This window comes from Aplidium turbinatum, chromosome 16 (genome assembly GCF_918807975.1).
Source record: "Aplidium turbinatum chromosome 16, kaAplTurb1.1, whole genome shotgun sequence".
Classification (NCBI taxonomy): domain Eukaryota; kingdom Metazoa; phylum Chordata; class Ascidiacea; order Aplousobranchia; family Polyclinidae; genus Aplidium; species Aplidium turbinatum.
Genome location: NC_137487.1, coordinates 1,449,200 through 1,468,474, shown reverse-complemented (window position 1 = coordinate 1,468,474; position 19,275 = coordinate 1,449,200). Strand labels below are relative to the sequence as shown.

Below are 19,275 nucleotides of genomic sequence, written 5' to 3'. Positions count from 1 at the left end.
TTAGGCCTATACTACAAAAGCTAACACTTAGGCCTAAACATTACAATCGCAAGCAATTTGTACAAAAAGCTGGATAAGTTTGCCTCCTGCGTATAGAAGCTTAACGAACTAAATATTGCATCCGCACCTGAACGTTCATTGGCGAAGTAACGTTATGTCAACGCTGTAAAAAGGGCAAAGGCATGACTATGAAAGCTAGTAGGCTAAAGTACATGGCGAGGAGACATCAAAAAACAGCAACACTCTTTTCGGCATTATGATGCTGTGCTGTGTACCGTGACGAGAGACCATTCTGACGAGTTAGTCTAGCCGCTCTAGCGAATGCACGCATTGACGTCACTGGGAAAGCAAGTCTAACTATAACACATCTAATTGGCTAAGCAGCTGGTGACGTTTTGCAAAACGAGTAAGGATTGGATAAAACGAAGGCGTTTTTTGACATTTTTGAATCTGGGGAAAGCAACTTTGATAGTTGCTTCCCTGGAGCCTCAGTGATTGTTTCTGACAGAAGCGTTTGCGTTAATTGGCATTTATAGGCAAGACATGCGGTTTGGTGAGGACTTAGACTACTCACAAGCGTTACGAGTAATTCTAGTCACGAATACAGTAATTTTCAAGTTAAAATAGACGTGATAAAAATAATAAGAAGTTAAACCTAGAATTCAGTCATTATATTTTGCATAGTTTTCGCTCAGGTAAGCACTGCTTTCCTTGCTTTCCCTCACCGATCGTCACTGACGAATATCTTCTGACTAGGTAAACGTCCAGATCGTCCACTCACCAGCACGTGGGGCTGTAGCCTACTGGATGATCATGAAGATATCGAACGGTTATGTCCTTGGCGCAATGATCGCAATCAGTTGCATGTTTTGTGAATGACATGCTCAGCAGCATGTCCTAACTATGCTGGTATGTGACTTTACAGTGCATTGTTTTGTATCGTAAGACTGCAACAATTTTGTTAAAAATGTAAAGTGCGCTTTGAAATAGCTTCGATCGTGGTAAGGCTTCTTTATGATTATTTTACCTTTCTGTTTTAAATCTTTTCGTTTTAAAATTTTCTGAATGTACTGCGACTATGCCAAATTTGTTAAATTACTAACTTACTTACTTCCTGTCTCAAGGTTTAACGTTCACGTTTTGTCGCTTCTACGCTACATTTTTCTTAGACATTCGCCATGTTGAAATACATTGGTTTTCGCTTTCATGGTCAGAAACAAAGGGAGAAAACTAACTTTATTTGACAATTAGATTTTATAATAACACAGTGACAATGGGCTTACATTACAATAATAACTTATAGGCTATAGCTGACAAAAATAAAGAAGTGCTTAAGTACACTTTGTGTTCAACAATTCAATCCGATTAGCTAGGGAACAGCGAAAAAAATGTTTATCTTGTCAGCTGCTGCTCCCACATAAAAACAACTGAAGTAGTTTGTGCGACTTTGTTACGAAGGTCTCGTTGATGACGTCTTGTAGCGGGTTTTGTGTTGAATTGGAAATAATTTGTTTTGCGTCTACAGGTTAAAATCTTTCCAAAGCAATGCAGCAAGTTGTTTTCACTTTAATGAACATTATTACAATCCATTATTTCAGCGATAAACCAACGCTTTTTGGTACGTACGCGCCACCATGCGCTGCAGCGCACCAGCAGAAGCATCAACGCACACGATGCAACAGCGACGGTGTCACAACTTGGTTGTTGCGAAGTTAAACCTGATTGTAAAACAACAACACACCATGCGATCATTGGTGACATCACAGTGACGTATTACCTTATCTGCTTGTTGACAGTGGTGGCGGATTGATGGATGACGTCATCGGCTGAAGTATACTACCAAGAAACAGAAGGTGTACAAGTCTAATACAATGAGAGTAGTGCACAGCATAGTTGTACTGTAATATACTGGTGACAAGGTGTATTTGCAATAGTTGGTCTACTACTATTGCTAAGGTCTTTCAGCCTATAGACGAGTCAATATACGGAAAAAAGGCACTTAACCCCAAAAAAATTGATACAAAAGGTTTTTCAACGGATTCTGTTACCAATGGGCATACTAAATAGCATACTAAAAGTCTACCAAAATCGGACCCCCAGAAAGGGGTCATTTTCAAGGAAATATACGGAATATTTCTAAATAATTTTGCATATTGGGTAGATGGTGGTATTCAAGTTGTTATTGTTCTTGTGTTTGTGACATCATAATCACATGAATGCGTGCATAGTCGCATCACAATGCAAAAGTTGATAGTATTGGTCATGCAATCATACACGCAGTCCGACCACGAGCTGTTATTGCCCCTTTGCAAATTGGCCTTTCAGTGCAACTGCACCATCTAAATCGATCGCGGTTTCTTTTGGATAGCTTGTGTCAGATGGGGTTCTGCTCTTCGTATGGCGAAATGCAGAGGTTTGGAATGCCACAAATTGTTCTGCACCAAACATGCTTGGTAGGGATATTGATGTGTTGGACAACAACTTGCTATTCGCAGCAGACATTGTAGAATTGTAGATCATAGCATTCTCACAATTGGTGGGAAAGGAACGTTTCACGGGATGGGCATGATAGCCGCCTAAGGCACGAAACGATAAAACAGAACATTGTAGAGACGTCCAAGGTTGCGATAATTAAGCATCGTTTTGCGAAACATATTCGACAAGACATCACATTCAGAGAACTTCCCATTCTCACTGCATGTGCCAACATGGTTGAGCTGCTTTGGGAGTTGTCATTCAACTTCAAGCAGGCCACGCCAGGCTGGCAGGGGATGATGCACACTATTTGTCAGGGAAAGGAACACCCAGGCCAGTCTTTAGTAAGGTATCTGCCAATGATAGACATGTACTCCGGGGACAAGACGTGCATTCTGTCAACATTGGACTTCCTTTGTGGTCTTTTGTCCAAGCACAACCTTGCACCGGTAGTTACATTCGACCAACCATTATATTGGAAGGCATCAGAGATAATCCTAGATTCACCACCGGAAAGCCACCTTAAATCCATTGTCCTGCCACTTGGTGGTTTCCACACGTTTATGAATTTGCTAGGAGCGATTGGAACACTGATGGACGGCACAGGACTTCGGGACATTCTAGGGGTAGTTTACGGTGAAAATTTTGTAGCCCATATGCTAACAGGCAAAGCAGTACAGAGAGCATCTTCTTGTGGACAAATGTCTTAGCCGAATGATGGTATCAGAGATGGAAGATGCTAGTCCCGAATTCGCAGCGATGGTTTGAAAGGATGAGTCTGCAGAGTCTGAAAGGATGAATATTGCACTATCAAACGGTGAGATGGCATTAGAAATTGTATTTATATCAGCGACCCTCAGTAAGATAAATGAACAGCTGGAGAAAAGGAGGATAGAACTGGGTGCTAGATCCAAGACAAGTCAATTGTGGCTGAATTACCAAAGCATGGTAAAAGTTGCCAGGTCACTGATAAAGGAAGATCGAATAGGTTCTTGGCAGATGCACCTACGTGCTGTCAGTGACTGCATGCCGATATTTGCCGCAGCTGGGCATTACAACTACTTGAAATCAGCATACTTCTATATCCAACAGATGGGATAGCTTCACATTAACCACCCAGACGTATTCAGGAAGTTTGAAAAGGTTTCATGTTATCCGTCGCAGCAGCCAGTTCTGGGCAGGCCTCAGCTCAGATCTCGTCACCGAGACGACATTGATGAGGTCGTTGAAAACCACTGGGGGTATGACGCACGGAAGTGGAATAGATGAAAAGCAGAGAGCCCTTTGGACCATGTCCAGGTCCATAACATCAGAGTACAGCAGCGCTATGCAGGAGTTTACAAACTTGTCATTCACGACATCTGAACAGCACAAGGATTCAACAAAGGCAAGGATGCAAAGGGACGCTGCTGACCTGGAGAAGATCAGTTCAAAACTTGTCGTATGTTCACCTTTCTTGCAAGATGCTTCGTTAAGGAACGTTGTCACTTGTGTTGTTGCCAATGATAGTGTGAACATGCACGAATATAAAATTGTTGGACAAAAAATCTTACAAAAAGTGACAGAACAACCTGCATTCGCATACTCATTCAGTAGAAAGGATAAAGCCAGGACCCTTGGGAAAAAATGTGCTATCAAGGTCGCTCCTGATCGAACCATTGATACTGCACTTCTTTTTCAACGCTTCATGGTGGTCTCCCAAGCTGGACATCTATCACTGGAGGAAGTTATGTGTTACGAGCTTAGTCCTTTCCCTCCTGCTCTCTTTGAATCGAGACATGTGTTCCGAAAAGCTGCAAAGCCACAGTTAGCACACGCGATCTGTGATCACGCAAGTAATGCAATCCTACATTCTGTGCCAAAAACGGAGTGCCACGTGCTTGATGGCGGTTCACTCCTTCACCGCATTCCATGGCAGCGTGGACAAAGCTATGGCGAAATAGCACGGTCATATGCTGATTTCACCAGCCGGCAATATGGATCCGGTACGACCATTGTGTTTGACGGCTATGAAGAAGGGCCGACCATTAAAGACAACATGCATCAAAGAAGAGGACGTAATCTTCATCCCGTTGTCAACTTTACAGCTGAGACTATGTTCACAGGCAAGAAGGAGGAGTTCCTTTCACAAGATGCCAATAAACAAAATTTGATTTGGATGATAAGTGGTAACGACTGGTTTACGATTTACCTTTGTAGCCTACTGTTGTAATTCCGATGATTTTCTGAATGTGTCTGTGCCCAGACTTTAATGGTACGCCATTCTTTAGAACAGATTAATCCCCTGTATTCATCTACTGTAGGAGGCCAAGTATGAGCCTCTTGTTGGTTGCAGTTTTTCTTAGATGCCTGTATTGATAGTACCTGTTATGCCGCATGTAATATGCTGTTATGATAATTCCATCTTATTAGGGGAGATTGGGGATAGGCTACTACGGACGGATTTTCGAGTGTTTTGTTTTCGAAAAAATGTTTTATTTTAAAGTGTACTGGAAACCGTTTAGCACCAATACATATGGAATTTTTTCAGATGAAAACTGTACTGGAAACCGTTTAGCACCAATACATATGGAATTTTTTCAGATGAAAACTGAGGAGTTGTCTCTGAAAATTTTACCACTATTCGGCTTATCAAGGTGCCATAAGTATAGAAACTGAAATGTTGGAAAACCACTTTTCTCAAGCTCGTGTTACATAATGGAAGTAAAGATGATTTTGTTTGCGGTTTATCTCAAGCCTCAAGTAAATTTGCTAATATCGTGCTCTGTCTGATGTTGGCCTATCGCTGCGTCCGAAATGTCCCCGGGCTCCCCCAGGTCGTATATTATATACAAATCATACGTATCTCAGTAGATAATCAGCCTATCGTAATTCAACCTATTTAATTCGATTCATTGACCCCGAAAACCTAGGGATAGACACCTAAACCGCCTTTCTAGCTTGAATAGCAATTGAGATATAGGCAATATAACATTCCGGCGGCCATCTTGGACGCCATCTTGAAAATGACCCCTTTCTGGAGGTCCGATTTTGGTAGACTTTTAGTATGTTATTTAGTAGGCCCATAGGTAACAGAATCCGTTGAAAAACCTTTTGTATCAATTTTTTTGGGGTTCAACCTTATATTGACTCGTCTACTATATGTTTTTACATTTTGAACGATATTCTTGATGTGAACTCATAATTACCCGGATGTTTTTGCAGCTGATGTTGTAAGTCCCATCATAAAAGAATAATGAGGATTATTCGTTTGATGATAAATCTCTGCTCCTGCTTATAGCAAGATGTGATGATTTATTAAAAGCCTGTGTATTTTTTACCTGAAGAGGATTTGCCTCCAGCAGGAATTGGTATTGCGCGGGCTCCGAGTACACGCGACATACGAGGTTGTACTTGCTGTAGCTTGTGGCATTTTCGATCTTCAATCCATGCGTAATGGCTCGTGACGTCACCGTATCAAAAATAAAGGTTGTCATGTCACCGAGTGTGGCTGGCTTATAGATGTCGCTGTCATCCAATGCCACGTCCACTTTCCAGACGTGGCCCTAAATACAAGATGTCCGATTAGCTTGTCGCCAGTTCTAAGCATGGTACTCAACCTATGCCCCACTTCCTGTAGTGAAGGAGTGTTCGATCACTACCTAGGAGTGAAGTTCGATCGGCAATTGACCTATAAACAACACGCTGAAGCCCTCAATGCTAAGCTATCAGCACGCAACAACTTTCTGAGATGCTTAGATGGAACAACCTGGGGTTCTAGTACGTCCACACTCCGTACAAGTGCTCGTGCACTTGCTAACAGCACCTCCGAATATGCTTCTCCCATGTGGTGCTGCAGCGTACACACTTGCAAAATTGACACTGACTTTAACACAACCCATGAGAATAATCACCGGTTGCCTGCTTCACTGACATTCTTCCGGTACTATCAAGCATTGTCCCAGCTAGACTCCGGAGGGAAAATCACGTACGGTACATAGGCTGGTTTTACAAGCTATGTCAAGGGATGACCTCCTCAACCAGATGGTCCTAAAATCGCACCTCTAAAAGCCCCAGCGATTGAAATCTCGACGCCCTTTTTCCCGCTATGCTGCATCAGTAAATCCAACTTTTACATTTGATAGGGAATGGAAAGAAGTCGCGAGACTAGTTCAATTCACTGTCCTTCCCAAAACCAATGCTCCACCAGGAGCAGAACTACCTTGGAAGGAATGGATGAAGCTCAATCGCTTGCCAACTGGGGTGGGCCATTTCAATAGCAACATGTTCCAATGGGGCCTCGCCGACTCACCATATTGTGCATGTGGCTCGAATTTTCAGACTGCAAACCACATTCTGTACCAGTGTCCTGTATTCCGACCCAAGGATAGACATATATAGGCCAGGGATATCTAAAGAAGGGGGTGTGAAGGCTCACGGCGATTGTTTTATTCTCTTGACACTAGAAGGGCGGTAGTTGGTACCGCGTTAAACCTGCGGTTCTTTTAATTGCAGAAAGTTTTGTAGTGCAACTGGTACAGTCAGCTACAGAATACAGTTAGCATATGTTACATCGAGCACATTTGAAGACTAGGCCTACTTGCTTGGAAAGACAGTTGAAAGGTCACCAGGAAGCTGTTTTTCTTACCAGAGCCTTTGCAGTAAGCTAAGTGTAAAGCAAATACACGGGTAGTTGAAATAACAAGTAATTATGATCATTGAATGACAGTCCATGCCTGATGGTAATAGCGCAATGCAGGTTATCATAAAAAAGATTATTAAATTACACTCGGTGTCAATTGTCATTTTACGATAAATAGAAGCCCTTCTACTGTCAGACATAATGAAAGCCTTTTCATCACCTTCTTTAGATATCCCTGATGTAGGCCTAACAACGCTCAATGAATACACAATCCATTGGCTGCTGCGCCTGGATAGGCTATAGGCTAACAACGGGACCTGCGGCGGCCTCAAATGCAAGAAGATGCATGGTAAAACATCATCATAAATATGAACTAAAATCTAAATTATAAATACAAGCAGTCCCTTATTAAGCCCATCTCGGGACCGAACAATTTTGGGCTGATTAAGCGAGTGGGTCTATCAAGCGGGGGACAAATTTCTGCTAGGCTACTCCTACACTACACGCATAATTAACTAGAATCTACACAGCCATAAAGAACAACCCACAATGCATGAAGAACAACCCACAGCGCATGAACAATTCGTAAAAATTTATATCAGTTTGTATAACACGTTGTCAGTTATCTTTCAACCAATGGATTTATAAACTGATGGGAACAGACTGTTACTATCAATTTTTGTATATGGTAGGCTACATTATGACTCAGATCTTCAGAATTGACTATTTGCTTTGTTTTTTTTGTTTTTTTTTTATGTGTGATTGTAACATGGACCATCTTGAGTCTGATGCATACACAAAAAAAAAATAGGAACAACCCACTGCGTATGAACAACCCATGAAGAACAACCCGTAAATCCATGAAGAACGTTGTGCATGAAGAACGATCCCTAGCTTGCCGCTGCTGGACACATGAAGCTGAATCAGAGCAGTGACACACGTCGTGTCCTTCTAAGGCTTACAATTTCTTTTGAGATTACTCACCCTCGCGTCAATTTCTTCCAATTTCCCTCCCATGGAATTACGTAATTCTAACGTCAAATTGACTTCGTTGGTTCCTTCAATTATCCCACCAGCGTTATCAATAAAGTCGACGAAAACGTCTCTTTCTGTGACGTTGATAGTGGGGTCGATGGAGGACAAGACCACGCCTGAGGGTTGGCTGATCTGCAAGCGAGCATTATTGACACACAACTGTGTAGGTATGTCTCTGTACTCTTAAATAACAGTTAGTCGGCTGCACAGCTGAGTAGTGAAAACCCTGGTATGGCAATCAAAAAGACGCTGGTTCGACACCGCTCAAGAGCATGTGGCTGTGTCAGTGTGTCTTCGGCAGGGCAGAAATGCCTGAAGGTGGTTACGAAGATTGCCTTCCTTGCCTTCCCGTCTACTTAATCTAAAACTTCAACTGCTGGACATAAGCCTGGAGAAGCCAAGAAACCAGTTTACCAAAAACAAAAAATGCCACCTTTTTAATAAGGTAAAATTGGTTTGGTTTGGTTTGGTTTTTGAATCTTTATCCTCGGACTGACAAAGCCTTGATAGGTTATTCCTGGTACTTGTTCGCATACTTGTAGAGGCTCTTGACGCAGGGCCGGTTACCGAGATTGGCAGAGTGAAGTTTTCCGATTGTTGAAGTGTTGTTGCCGAGAAATTATTCCATTCACTAGGTGCCGCTGAATGGAAAGCAGTCCTGAAATGCGTTCTTGGCACAGTGTGCCGATTGCAAGCAATTAGAATAAAGTATGGACTAAACTAATGGTTATATTATATATAGAAATAAGCCACACTAAGTTTGACACATTTATTTTTTTAACAATAGCGACTTCTGTTTCTCGTCAGCCGATTGTAGCAAGAATTGACAGCAATAGGCACCGTGATGGCTTCTGTGTTTGACGTCGCCACATCAGTGTACAGAGTTCAACTCATTTATACAGCGCGGCATAAACAACCCAATTCGCATCATCACAATGGACTGAGCTCTAGGGAAAAGTACTTGCTATACTACCAACCAACTCACTTGGAATCGCAAAGCATGGATCCCAGCTTTCGTGATCCGAAGATTTGTGAAGTTGGCTGCCCCCTGCAATAAATCCAGGTGTGACAAATATAGTCACTGTAAAGTCAGGATTAACTTTTACAAGTATTAGAAGTTAGTTTTGAATTTCACAAGTGTTATGCTGTAGATACAAACGACCTGTTGTATCCTGATACTGCTGGTTCGTGATCATAAAGTGAATACAGTTCCCTAATCAGGAACAATGAGGAGAATCTACATTTGTGAAATAAACAACGATTATGCTGCTAAAAGCAAAACTTAATTTATCATATTAGAGTTGAATGTTGTAGCCACGTTTGAAACTAATCAATGGTTCGGTTTTTGCATTTTATTTTTTACACAAAAGTATATTTGGATGTCCGTGCCTCAAAAAATTCGGCCGTGGTGTCTCCTCTCAATTCCGCCCCAGGTTCCGGAGCAGCAAGAGATGCTGTCACCTTCCATGTTCCTCCTATGGTTGCCACGTGCTCCTCCTGGAAGTAAAATAAAGACAAGTATATTTCTTCTGCAGAAAAAACATCTTTCTGGACCTTTTGTAGTTACGCACGTACAGTGCCTGTACAAGTCTAGGATACGTATTCAGAACAAAAACTGGCCAGAATGATATCCAAATATTTGCTCCTGCATCTTCCCTGGACAAGTTATTTGAAAAATAGTGGGGATGTTGTCGACCCAGGCATCTTCAGGTCCATGTCGTTCCGTTTGCATATTTTTTTTATTTTCTTTTGTTTTTACAGTGTTTTTCTATCTCTTTGTTCTTAGCCTACTACTATTTCTTGTTTTGCAATCTTACCTTGTTTATGAGGCCATATTAGCCTACCTTTTTTTATTGCGTCCTTACTGTGTTATTTTGTTTATTGAACGGTGATAAACTGTTTTATCAGCATGGACAACGAACGGGTGCAAAAGAATTGACAGGGCGAGGAGAGTACTATAAACATAACAAGGTCAGAGACTTCAAAGAATCGGCTTACCACTCCCGCGGCGGCGGGGAGCGGTGTGACTTTGGGGTGGCGATGTACCCTCGAGAAGGTCTATCAGCTTAGGTCGCGGGGGCCAGGCTAGAGAGACGAGTTATCTGTAGAAGGAGAGCTTTTCTTATAAACACATTCACTGCATTATGGGAAATTTTATTAAACTTTATTCTTTTTGAAAGGGGACAAATAACGATAAAACAACATGCAAAGTTAGCAATAAAATGCTAACCAAACGCAATAAATCGGTAGTCAAAAATAAGAGTGGCCTTCGCAAAAATTGAATTTCAATGTCTTATATAGGCCACATATTCCAAGTTTTATGGGTTTATTTTATAGAAGAAGACTTAACCTATCCAAAACCAAAAAAAAACACAAAATGGAAAAAAAATATTTTTTTTTTAAATATTTGAGCACATTACCCCCTTAAGACCCGTCCGCAAAATTTGGAATGGCGAAACGGCCCAGGAAGACAGGTTTAATTTTCCACAATGCAAAAAGGTATTGCAGCCCTTGGGTTAATTTACATGAATTCATTTGGCGCTCAGAGCAAATTGAGTTTGAGATCCTTGATGTATAGTTTGTTCAACACTACAGCTTCAATGAATCAGTCAGTGAAACGCAATGTTGAGAAAAACCTGTTAATCAATGTGCCGAGGTAGATCCAAAATTCTTAGGTGTGCCGAAGACGAAAGTTGTAAAAAAGCCACTGGGCTACTGGATAAAGGTCGTCATTCATCTACAAGCAACGTTTGGAAGCATTGTGGTGATTGCAACTGAGATGACTAAACTACTGCTCTATGAAATGCTCGAGCAACACGTTCAACTCTTTAATTCACTTTTCGTTGAATCCAACTTCAGTTCAGTACGCCATAGCTCTCAAGAGGGTTGTTGGCATTTCTCTCTAAAGCAGTGTAGTCTGCTGCTCATAAGTATGAGACATATCAAAGGCTATGTCGAGAGGACGCCACTCCGCAATCAACAGTTTGTGATCAAGGTTTACTTCTTTTAGCCTTTACCCCCGAACTTTACCTCAAAAACCATGACCAACAAGGCTATCGCCTAGGTGGTTGAGCAAGGTAGGATGGATGGATGGTCATTTTATTTTTGTTTGGATGCGAAACGTACATAAAACAAAGACGTAGCCTACAGTGTGCATCCAATGAGAGAGTGCAAAAGACCGTAGCCCTGAAGGCGTATAGGAGGTCGTCGAGTCAAGCTTGTTGAGCAAGGTAGCGCAACGTTGTTACTGTGCGGAGTCAACAGATGTGTTTTGATGGCACTTCTTCCATCAGGACAACTAGCCCTTCCCAAGTCTTCATACGCCAGACGCAGGTGACATTCCTTGCAACATCGGTTAAACTGTCGAGTGCTCGGTTACAATTTGTTCACCTTATGCGAAAACAAAATGTTATCCTAAGCATGTGTCGGTAGAGGCGATGAATTTTTTTTTGTTATTGCTTTGTCTGACGTCAATACAAGTAAAAGGAGCAACAAAGCTGAAACATTTATAAACACGTGTTTGGTAACACAAACATTACAGCCATTAATTAAATGGTTTTGATTACCGATCATCCTTTCAAAGGATCTGTCATCAATTTTCAAATAACTTAAATATTTCTATATCACTTGCTCTTGTTTCTCTGGGCAAGAAACTTTACGATAATTGCCTCTACCTAGTGATCGATTTCGAGTAATGGGTAGTACCAAATTTAAGTAATAAGTAAAGTAGACAACCGGAAACAGACATTGCTGTCGGCTGCAGCGTGGGTCAGGTGTATGTCGGAAGGCGTACACCGATGCATAGCGCTCAAGTCCGCTTTCCCGCAATGCAGGATAAAGATAACAAAACAAACAAACAAACAAAAAAACAGATGCCGTAGCCGAATAAGCATCTGTGCTAGTAACGTTAGCCAGAAGCAGCAAATCTCCAAAGAATCCTCCAGTTGGTCACCAGATGCTCACCAGTTCATCGTACATCCTGACCACCGGTTGCACTGGGAACTCGATAAATTCCTCTGAGAAAGCAGCCAAGGAGGACACCACCAAGGATGTGGGAATCTTGTGCTCGATCAAGTATCCGAAGTCGGTTTCTAAAAAGCGAAGCAACAATGAGAGGTTATTAGAGAGGTTATTTTTTTTATTATTATTTTTTTTATTATTATTTATTTTTTATTATTATTTTTAGAGAGTTTATTTTTTTTTTGGGTAGAGAGGTTATTTTTTTAGATCATAAACAGACATAACTCGCCAACAACACTACGTTTAACGTTATAAAAACAATAAGCGAACGTTTTCAGTTGGCCATTCAGCCATTTTCAAGAATACAAGAGAAATATTTTAAAAGAAATACTACAGAATCATAATAGTAGCCCATCACAGCAAAAATATGACTTCAACCTTTAGATTCGACCATATTTTTGCTGTGATACTGTATGATTCTTTAGCATTTATTTTAAAATATTACTTTTATAGGCTTGAAAAGGGCTGTATGATTAGCCGAAAACGTTTGCTTATTGTATTTTTGTTATTATAATGTTAAATGCAGTGTTATTGCTGAGTTATGTCTGTTTATGGTTTTAGCTACAAATTAGCCCAAAAATATCCTAGTTTAAAAACATATTTTAAAGAGATTTTGTAGAAGACTTTCGTACCTGTGGTTATGTTGGTCGCCGCCTCACTAGAGGAGTAACTGATCCCTGTGATGTTGATCAGCTCCCACAGAGTCTCAGTTTGATATGCCAGCAATATCTATACAAATGGTATACAGTTGGAATACCGAGACATCACTGAAAAACTTGAATGATTTCAAGCAAAAAGAGTTGTATTTCCGGCATGCCTTAACTAAAAATATGGTGGGCCTTATTACCAACATATGCGAGTATTAAGGCCTGGATGCTAATTTTTTTGTATTTGCTATAAATAGAATTAGAAGTAACAAATGAAGTTCAAGTTTAAATATTTGATAGATACATACCAGCACTATATTCCTACCAAGTATGAACCAATATTACCAAAGCAATTGTGAAATATGAGCAATCAAAGTTAGGTGGGCCATGGACGGGGTGGGCCTTATTAGCTGAAAATACCTTAAAGGTTTTTGCTTTTTCATGTCATCTTCACTTTAGATCAAAACTGCATTAGTAGCTCAAAAAGTGACATTAAATAAAAAGCATCGATGGGCTTCATTTAATATCAGTTTTATGTTGAAATTTCTGAAGACAAAAACTTTCATCACGAGTGAGAGTTATTGATCGATCTACAATGTCCCTTCAAAGTGTAGGCATGAGCCTGTCCGCTGCTGTCGGGTGCCTCAGCATGGTGTGCGAGCCTGGTGATTCTTACTTTACTGGCTCTAATAACAGCTTTCATAGGTCAGGAGCAGTGTTGTACGTTGACGGCGTCAAATGACGGCGGCAACTTTTTGTTGACGCTGAGGCTAGCGCCTAGATTTAAATTTTGTTGGACGTTTTGACTTTCAGACTGATAGCAATGAACAATCTTTTTCTGTGGCAGCTGTTCGTCTATCCAATTATGCAGTTTCAAGTTTGTTTATCGTATCCTGGGTTAATCTGAGTCGAAAAAAGACAAAATCGTCTTTCACAGCTCAAAACAGTCTCAAAAACCAAACTCGTTGGAAGTCGAATACTTTCGTTTTGTGAGACCCTGGTTAAAATAGCGCTAGAAATTAGCGCTGACGCCGTCAATTTCTTTAAGAGCTGACGCAGTACTTTACGCCGTAAAGTTTTTAGGCAATTCGCGCGGACGCTGACGCCGTCAATTTATTTCATTGACGCGTACAACACTGGTCAGGAGTAATGTGAAACATATATGTACAATGGCATAACATGTTATTATAATGCCTTCAGTTAAAGTTGTTATTCTTAAGCTTTTCTCTTCACTATCTCTTTTTTGCCTTGGTCACACAAATACCTTTCCGTTAATTGATCAACCCAGGCCTGTTGTGTGAAGGCAATTGATTTAATTCCCTGCCCTTATGTACATGTGAAGTGTCGCAAAGCAAGTTTTGCAAAAGTAACGCGGTTTTGTTGTGATGCATATTCCAAAAGCATAATTCATCTCACTTATGCCGTTTCAAACAGTGTCAGATGTAAAAGTATTTAACATCGTTATTCGCTCAATAAATACGTCATCGCCATACACACAACTATGTCGCGTGCAACATCAAGCTGCAATGAATTGATTGGAAACTATTTCCACTGTGTTTCGTTCCTGTCAGTGTTATCTTAGGCCTACTGCAGACATCATTCTTTATTATACTGTACAATACATAATATCATCAACTGTCGTTTGTTGTAGCAATGCGAGATGTTCATCATCATACATGTTCACCAAGGCCTTGATGCGTTCTTTTTCAATGAAGCTCTTTAGCTCTACCAAGCGTACACTATTGCAAACGTTATGCCTTTTTCTATTCTTCGACAAACGTGAGAGATTTGAAACCACCGTCATTGAATGGTGCAGCCCTCTTGAATACGAACGAAATAATGAAAACACAGTGAAGCAATGCAAATCATTCATGGTCTGTTACAAGACTTAGTGAGTTGTAGTAGAAATCTAAAACAAGAATAATAGTTCAACCAAGCCAGTCTAGACGCGCAAGCGGCCCGCGAGAGAATTAAAATGATGTTTCAGAATGAACTACGTATTATGAATGCAACTGAACAGGTCCATTTTGCTTAACTGGCTAATACATTCAACGCACTTAATCGACTAAACTTAACTTTTCATTGAAGGGACAGCAAGATTTTGAGCAGTCAGGACAAGATAACAATTTTTTAAAGAAATCTTATTTAGGAGAACAAAAATCAATAATGACATTGTAGACGTATTATTAGTTTTGGTTGGTTACCTTTATTTCAACAACCCACAAATTAATGCCAACCCAATAACTTTTTATGTTCAGACGCATTCATACTGTAATTACTTTGAAAAGCATTTTTAAAGCAGAATGTGGAAAAGTTTGGTTGGATTTGAAGCCCTTTTGCTGTTGAAAAAACAGATCTTGCAGAAAGCTAGCAGGAAGAATTATAACTGAACTGAGTTGTGACTGAAATTTAATGCTTCATTTCTAGAATACCTCTCTTCCATCTTTTAGGCTTAGTGTTTTTGTCTATTCCTTTCCTGTAAGATCACTAACAATTTGTTGTCTTTTGCAATATCTTACATGTGCGAAACTCCATAATCAGCATTTACTTGCATGAAGACGAAATACAGATCCAGATCCAGCATGGATGACCGGTGCAAGGCAGAACAACCCCATCCTTCCAACAAAGTCATTGTTTTGTGATCGCGTGAGATTGATTGTATTTTAACCAGTGAATTGAGTAACCACAGCAATTAGGAAATTTTTTTATTTGTAAATGGAACGAAATACTTGGGGGTCCGTAATTATTTTGTGTTAAAAATACGGGTCCACAATCTAGAAATTTTAAAAACCTCTGTGCTAAATAATTTATAAGAAGAATATTTAACCTTTAAATATCTTTGTGTGTTTAAACGGTGAGTTAAAATTTGATCCAGGTGAACAAGTAGTTAAACACAATGACATCTAAAACCGTTTTTTGAGAAAGCCTATTACCGTCTCCGAAAGCTCGTTGAGGTATTCCGCTGTGTACTCTGACGTCAGGTTGATGGCTGATACGTTTCGCATTTCATCACTGAACATCAGCGAGTAGGTGATTGTTTCTCCGCTGTAAAACATGTGCTGTAATATGCAGGATGCGCAACATCAAAATTTCAGAAACGGCCGACATTTTTAATGAACAAACGTCATTAGGCCATTCTCACATGTGTCAAATGTTGTTGTTTACAGGTTTTTGAAACATGGCGTGTCTACAATTGCAAAAAAATGAGTTATTAAATACATCAACACACTGGTGTTAAGTCAAAGCCATTTAACGTTTTACAGACACACATAAAAATTACATCTGCACTTTCAAAGAAAAATTATTCTTGAATGAAAGTGAAACTAAAAACGCCATTTAACCTTTCACTTATAGCTTATTACGCCAGCGTCGGAGCCAGATGAAAGTATTGCTTGTAATGTTTTTTAGTTCGCTGTCGTCACAGGAAGAGCTATAAGAGAGAAGTTGGTGAGGATGTGCTTTATCGTCTGATTGTCTAAGGACTCTAAGCCACAACCACACATTGCGTCGAGAGTCATCTTCCATCAAAAAAGATTGATTGTTGCCCGCAGTATTGTTAAAAGTTAGCGTTTAAGGATGAGTAAGTATGCGCAAAAGGAAAAAAAAAATTGGGATTCACTTTTATCAATGATCATAGTGATGCCACAATGTTTGCTGCGTTATTGTCGAACGAATGTCTGAAGAAAAACAAACTGAGGAGACCTCTGGAAACGAAACACTCGCAACATGTGAAGAAAAATCGAATTTATTTTCAGCACTGAGAAAGAAACTGAAACGAAGCCGATTGTTTGTTTGTCGTATCCAGGCTTAAACCTGGTGGTTGAAGATTTAGATTAAGTGGACGGGAAGGCAAGGAAGCCAATCTTCGTGTCTACCTTCAGGCGTGCCTTTAAGTGTCCTGCCAAAGACACAGCCGCATGCTCTTGAGCGGTGTCGAACCGGCGCTCTTTCGATTGCCGTTCCAGGGCTCTCATCACTGCTCACTAACGAATCTAGCGCTTTTTTCCAATCCAGCCACGCTTGTTTGGTGACGAAAAGTACTTAGGCCCTACTGTGTATTACAAATGGTTGTCTGCGTCTTTTTCTATTTTATGCATATCAGAAAAAATACATTTTTTGATGTTTGAGGCTTGGGTCGTGAGATGTTTATAAAACTCAGATTTGGGTCGCGCCCAAAAAGTTTGAGAACCACTGCCCTTGGACTACATCGAGAGGCAACAGGAGAACAGCCAATTTTTGACCTCCTCTAAACCGTGCAACTACTGCCCCATTAGTTGCACGGAGGATGATCAATCGGTGATGATGGGGTACACGCTGGTCTGTTCTTTAGAGCTACACTTGCAGAAAGAGAAAGATGTCATTCCTTGATGATTGTGACCTGGGTCTGTCTTGGTAGGGACAAGCCCACAGGGAAGGGAGTGTAGACTTCAGACAGAAAATACAATATCGCGTCCATCACTGCCAAACTCAATTCGTCTAGCATAGAGTTTAATATAGATTTCTCTCGGCAGTTCTACTGATAGTATCAATATTAATAACAGAAATTTACCTGCGTTCTTCCAGTGACTGTAGATTAGCTCAACATTTTGTGATAGCCTAGTCTGCAGTCATTGGAAGAACGCAAAAAATTGATTTATAATTAAAAATGCCTGGTGAGCAGCCCCATTCTGTATTTAGAGATTTACCTGTTTGTGGATCTACGTTTGCGGCCTGTAGGGGTCTCCCTCACAACATTTGCAACTACTATCTTGTAGCTGGGAACATTGAGGAACCTGTGACGTAAGTTGTGATGAAAAACGCGTCTTTGCAAGCAATTGAATAATTTGTTTCAACATGATAAGCGACTCTGGGTTGCCGTTGGTGATTCTATATGCTTTATTATGTCCGAACGTTTGTATGGAAGTAAATGTCACGTTACTTTCTTGTAAAGCAATATGTTGTCGCCATTTTTCAATTTTTCTTTGAAACAATGATTCGATTTGCTGATATCCTGGTTTGAATCCAAACCAGGCCTTTAAGCTTCATAACTTACAGCGCTAGGTTCCGAATGAGATTTTCTTCAAAAAACTCGTCCACCGACACTGGGGGAACACCGAATCCCAGAATAATGGCCGGCACCGTCACAATGTCAAGCGGTTCGCTGCCTCGCATTGTGACGTAAAGGAGTCGAGTGGTGCGGTCCATGTAGTTGGCGCCGTGAATACCTTCAGTAATGTCAAAAAGAACCAATTAAGTGAAAAATAATAAAATCAAGTAAAAATGCAAGAACCAATTGTTCTTTCGTTTCCTACTAAAAGTGTAACATTGTATTTGAATTGGATTCATAAAAGTAGTGAGCTCTACTAAAACCAGAATAAAACGTTTTCTCACTCGCGTCAATGGCAGGTTTGAACAAATCATTGTTTTCTGGGGTGGCAGCCTGGACTCCCCAGAATTCCCTAACGGGATCGTAATAAGAATTTTCTGGGTGAATGTAAATTTTTGACTCCGTTCGGATGACATCAAGGCGTTCTGGTCTGGGGAACCTGCAGCAGATTTGAAACATCACTCAAACAAAAGTATCGCAATCAGTAACTGAGGAACAATTTCCGGGTTCAACGGTTCGATTCAGCAGCGTGTCAAAAAAAATGGGGGCACCAAAAATTCAAAAGAAAAAATTGCAACAAAACAAACAATGAAAAAAGAAGCTACGAAAATGAAAATACTTTGGAAGAAGATCCGGGGGTTTATCCCAAAAATTATTATTGACAAATTTTATCATCTTACAAAGTATCAAGCACGGGTTAACAAACATATGCAACAATTTAATTCGTTTGGCATAACTGTCCACCAGTTGTATTGATAATAATCTCAAAATTCTTACAAAATACTTACCCAACAATATTTAGCAAGAAAAGCAAAACTATCATCTTAACGTCGTCTCCAATAACACAACAATCTCACCATATCGCCACCCGCACTGTAGTTTGGTCATCAACGTTTAGAAAATGCAGTCGAGTTTTCCTGGGAGCATATCCGGTGAAAAATATGTCAAAGTGCATGTCAGCTGCAACGATGGTGTGAAAGGTAGAGAGTCTCTTCTGACAAGTGTAATGCGAGCACCAGCCGTGATCCTGAGGTCCTGCAGAATCAAGTTAATTCTGTAAAGCAACTTCATCAACAGAAATTCTTCAATTCTTACTTTTGAAACCACGAGCTGAAGCAGCCTACATAATCTAACATGACGAGCATAAAGTGCATTAATTCATGTCCGAGCTCTCACCATTGTTGAGATCGATGTATCTGTTTCCTAGTAACGCGACAGGTGACAGTCGTCTTGTCTCGGTGTCCCCGTCCAAGCTTTCAATGACCAACACTTGATAATCGAGAGTTCCTGTACCACTGCAGTCGTAGGCCTGCCAAGCCGACATATAGCGGCACGAATTTGTCTTTGCAATTCCTGTTGATGTCAAGCAAACAATTGCAGTCACTTTTAGT

The 19,275-nt window shown here is 40.5% G+C and overlaps 1 protein-coding gene across 1 annotated transcript in view; it reads right to left on the bottom strand.

The window, feature by feature from the left end:
• The window catches only part of LOC145785375 (fibrocystin-L-like), a 150,909-nt gene that overhangs the window by 7,648 nt on the left and 123,986 nt on the right, over positions 1–19,275 (bottom strand). Inside the window, exons 55-67 of the mRNA XM_082597030.1 lie at positions 19,061–19,237; positions 18,742–18,919; positions 18,169–18,323; positions 17,831–18,002; positions 17,484–17,570; positions 15,732–15,843; positions 12,784–12,880; positions 12,095–12,222; positions 9,521–9,628; positions 9,117–9,179; positions 8,081–8,263; positions 5,796–6,020; positions 1,778–1,836 (exon numbers count right to left, since the gene is read on the bottom strand). Coding sequence (XP_082453156.1) covers positions 1,778–1,836; positions 5,796–6,020; positions 8,081–8,263; positions 9,117–9,179; positions 9,521–9,628; positions 12,095–12,222; positions 12,784–12,880; positions 15,732–15,843; positions 17,484–17,570; positions 17,831–18,002; positions 18,169–18,323; positions 18,742–18,919; positions 19,061–19,237 — 1,744 coding nt within the window. The remainder of the gene's footprint in view (positions 1–1,777; positions 1,837–5,795; positions 6,021–8,080; positions 8,264–9,116; positions 9,180–9,520; positions 9,629–12,094; positions 12,223–12,783; positions 12,881–15,731; positions 15,844–17,483; positions 17,571–17,830; positions 18,003–18,168; positions 18,324–18,741; positions 18,920–19,060; positions 19,238–19,275) is intronic.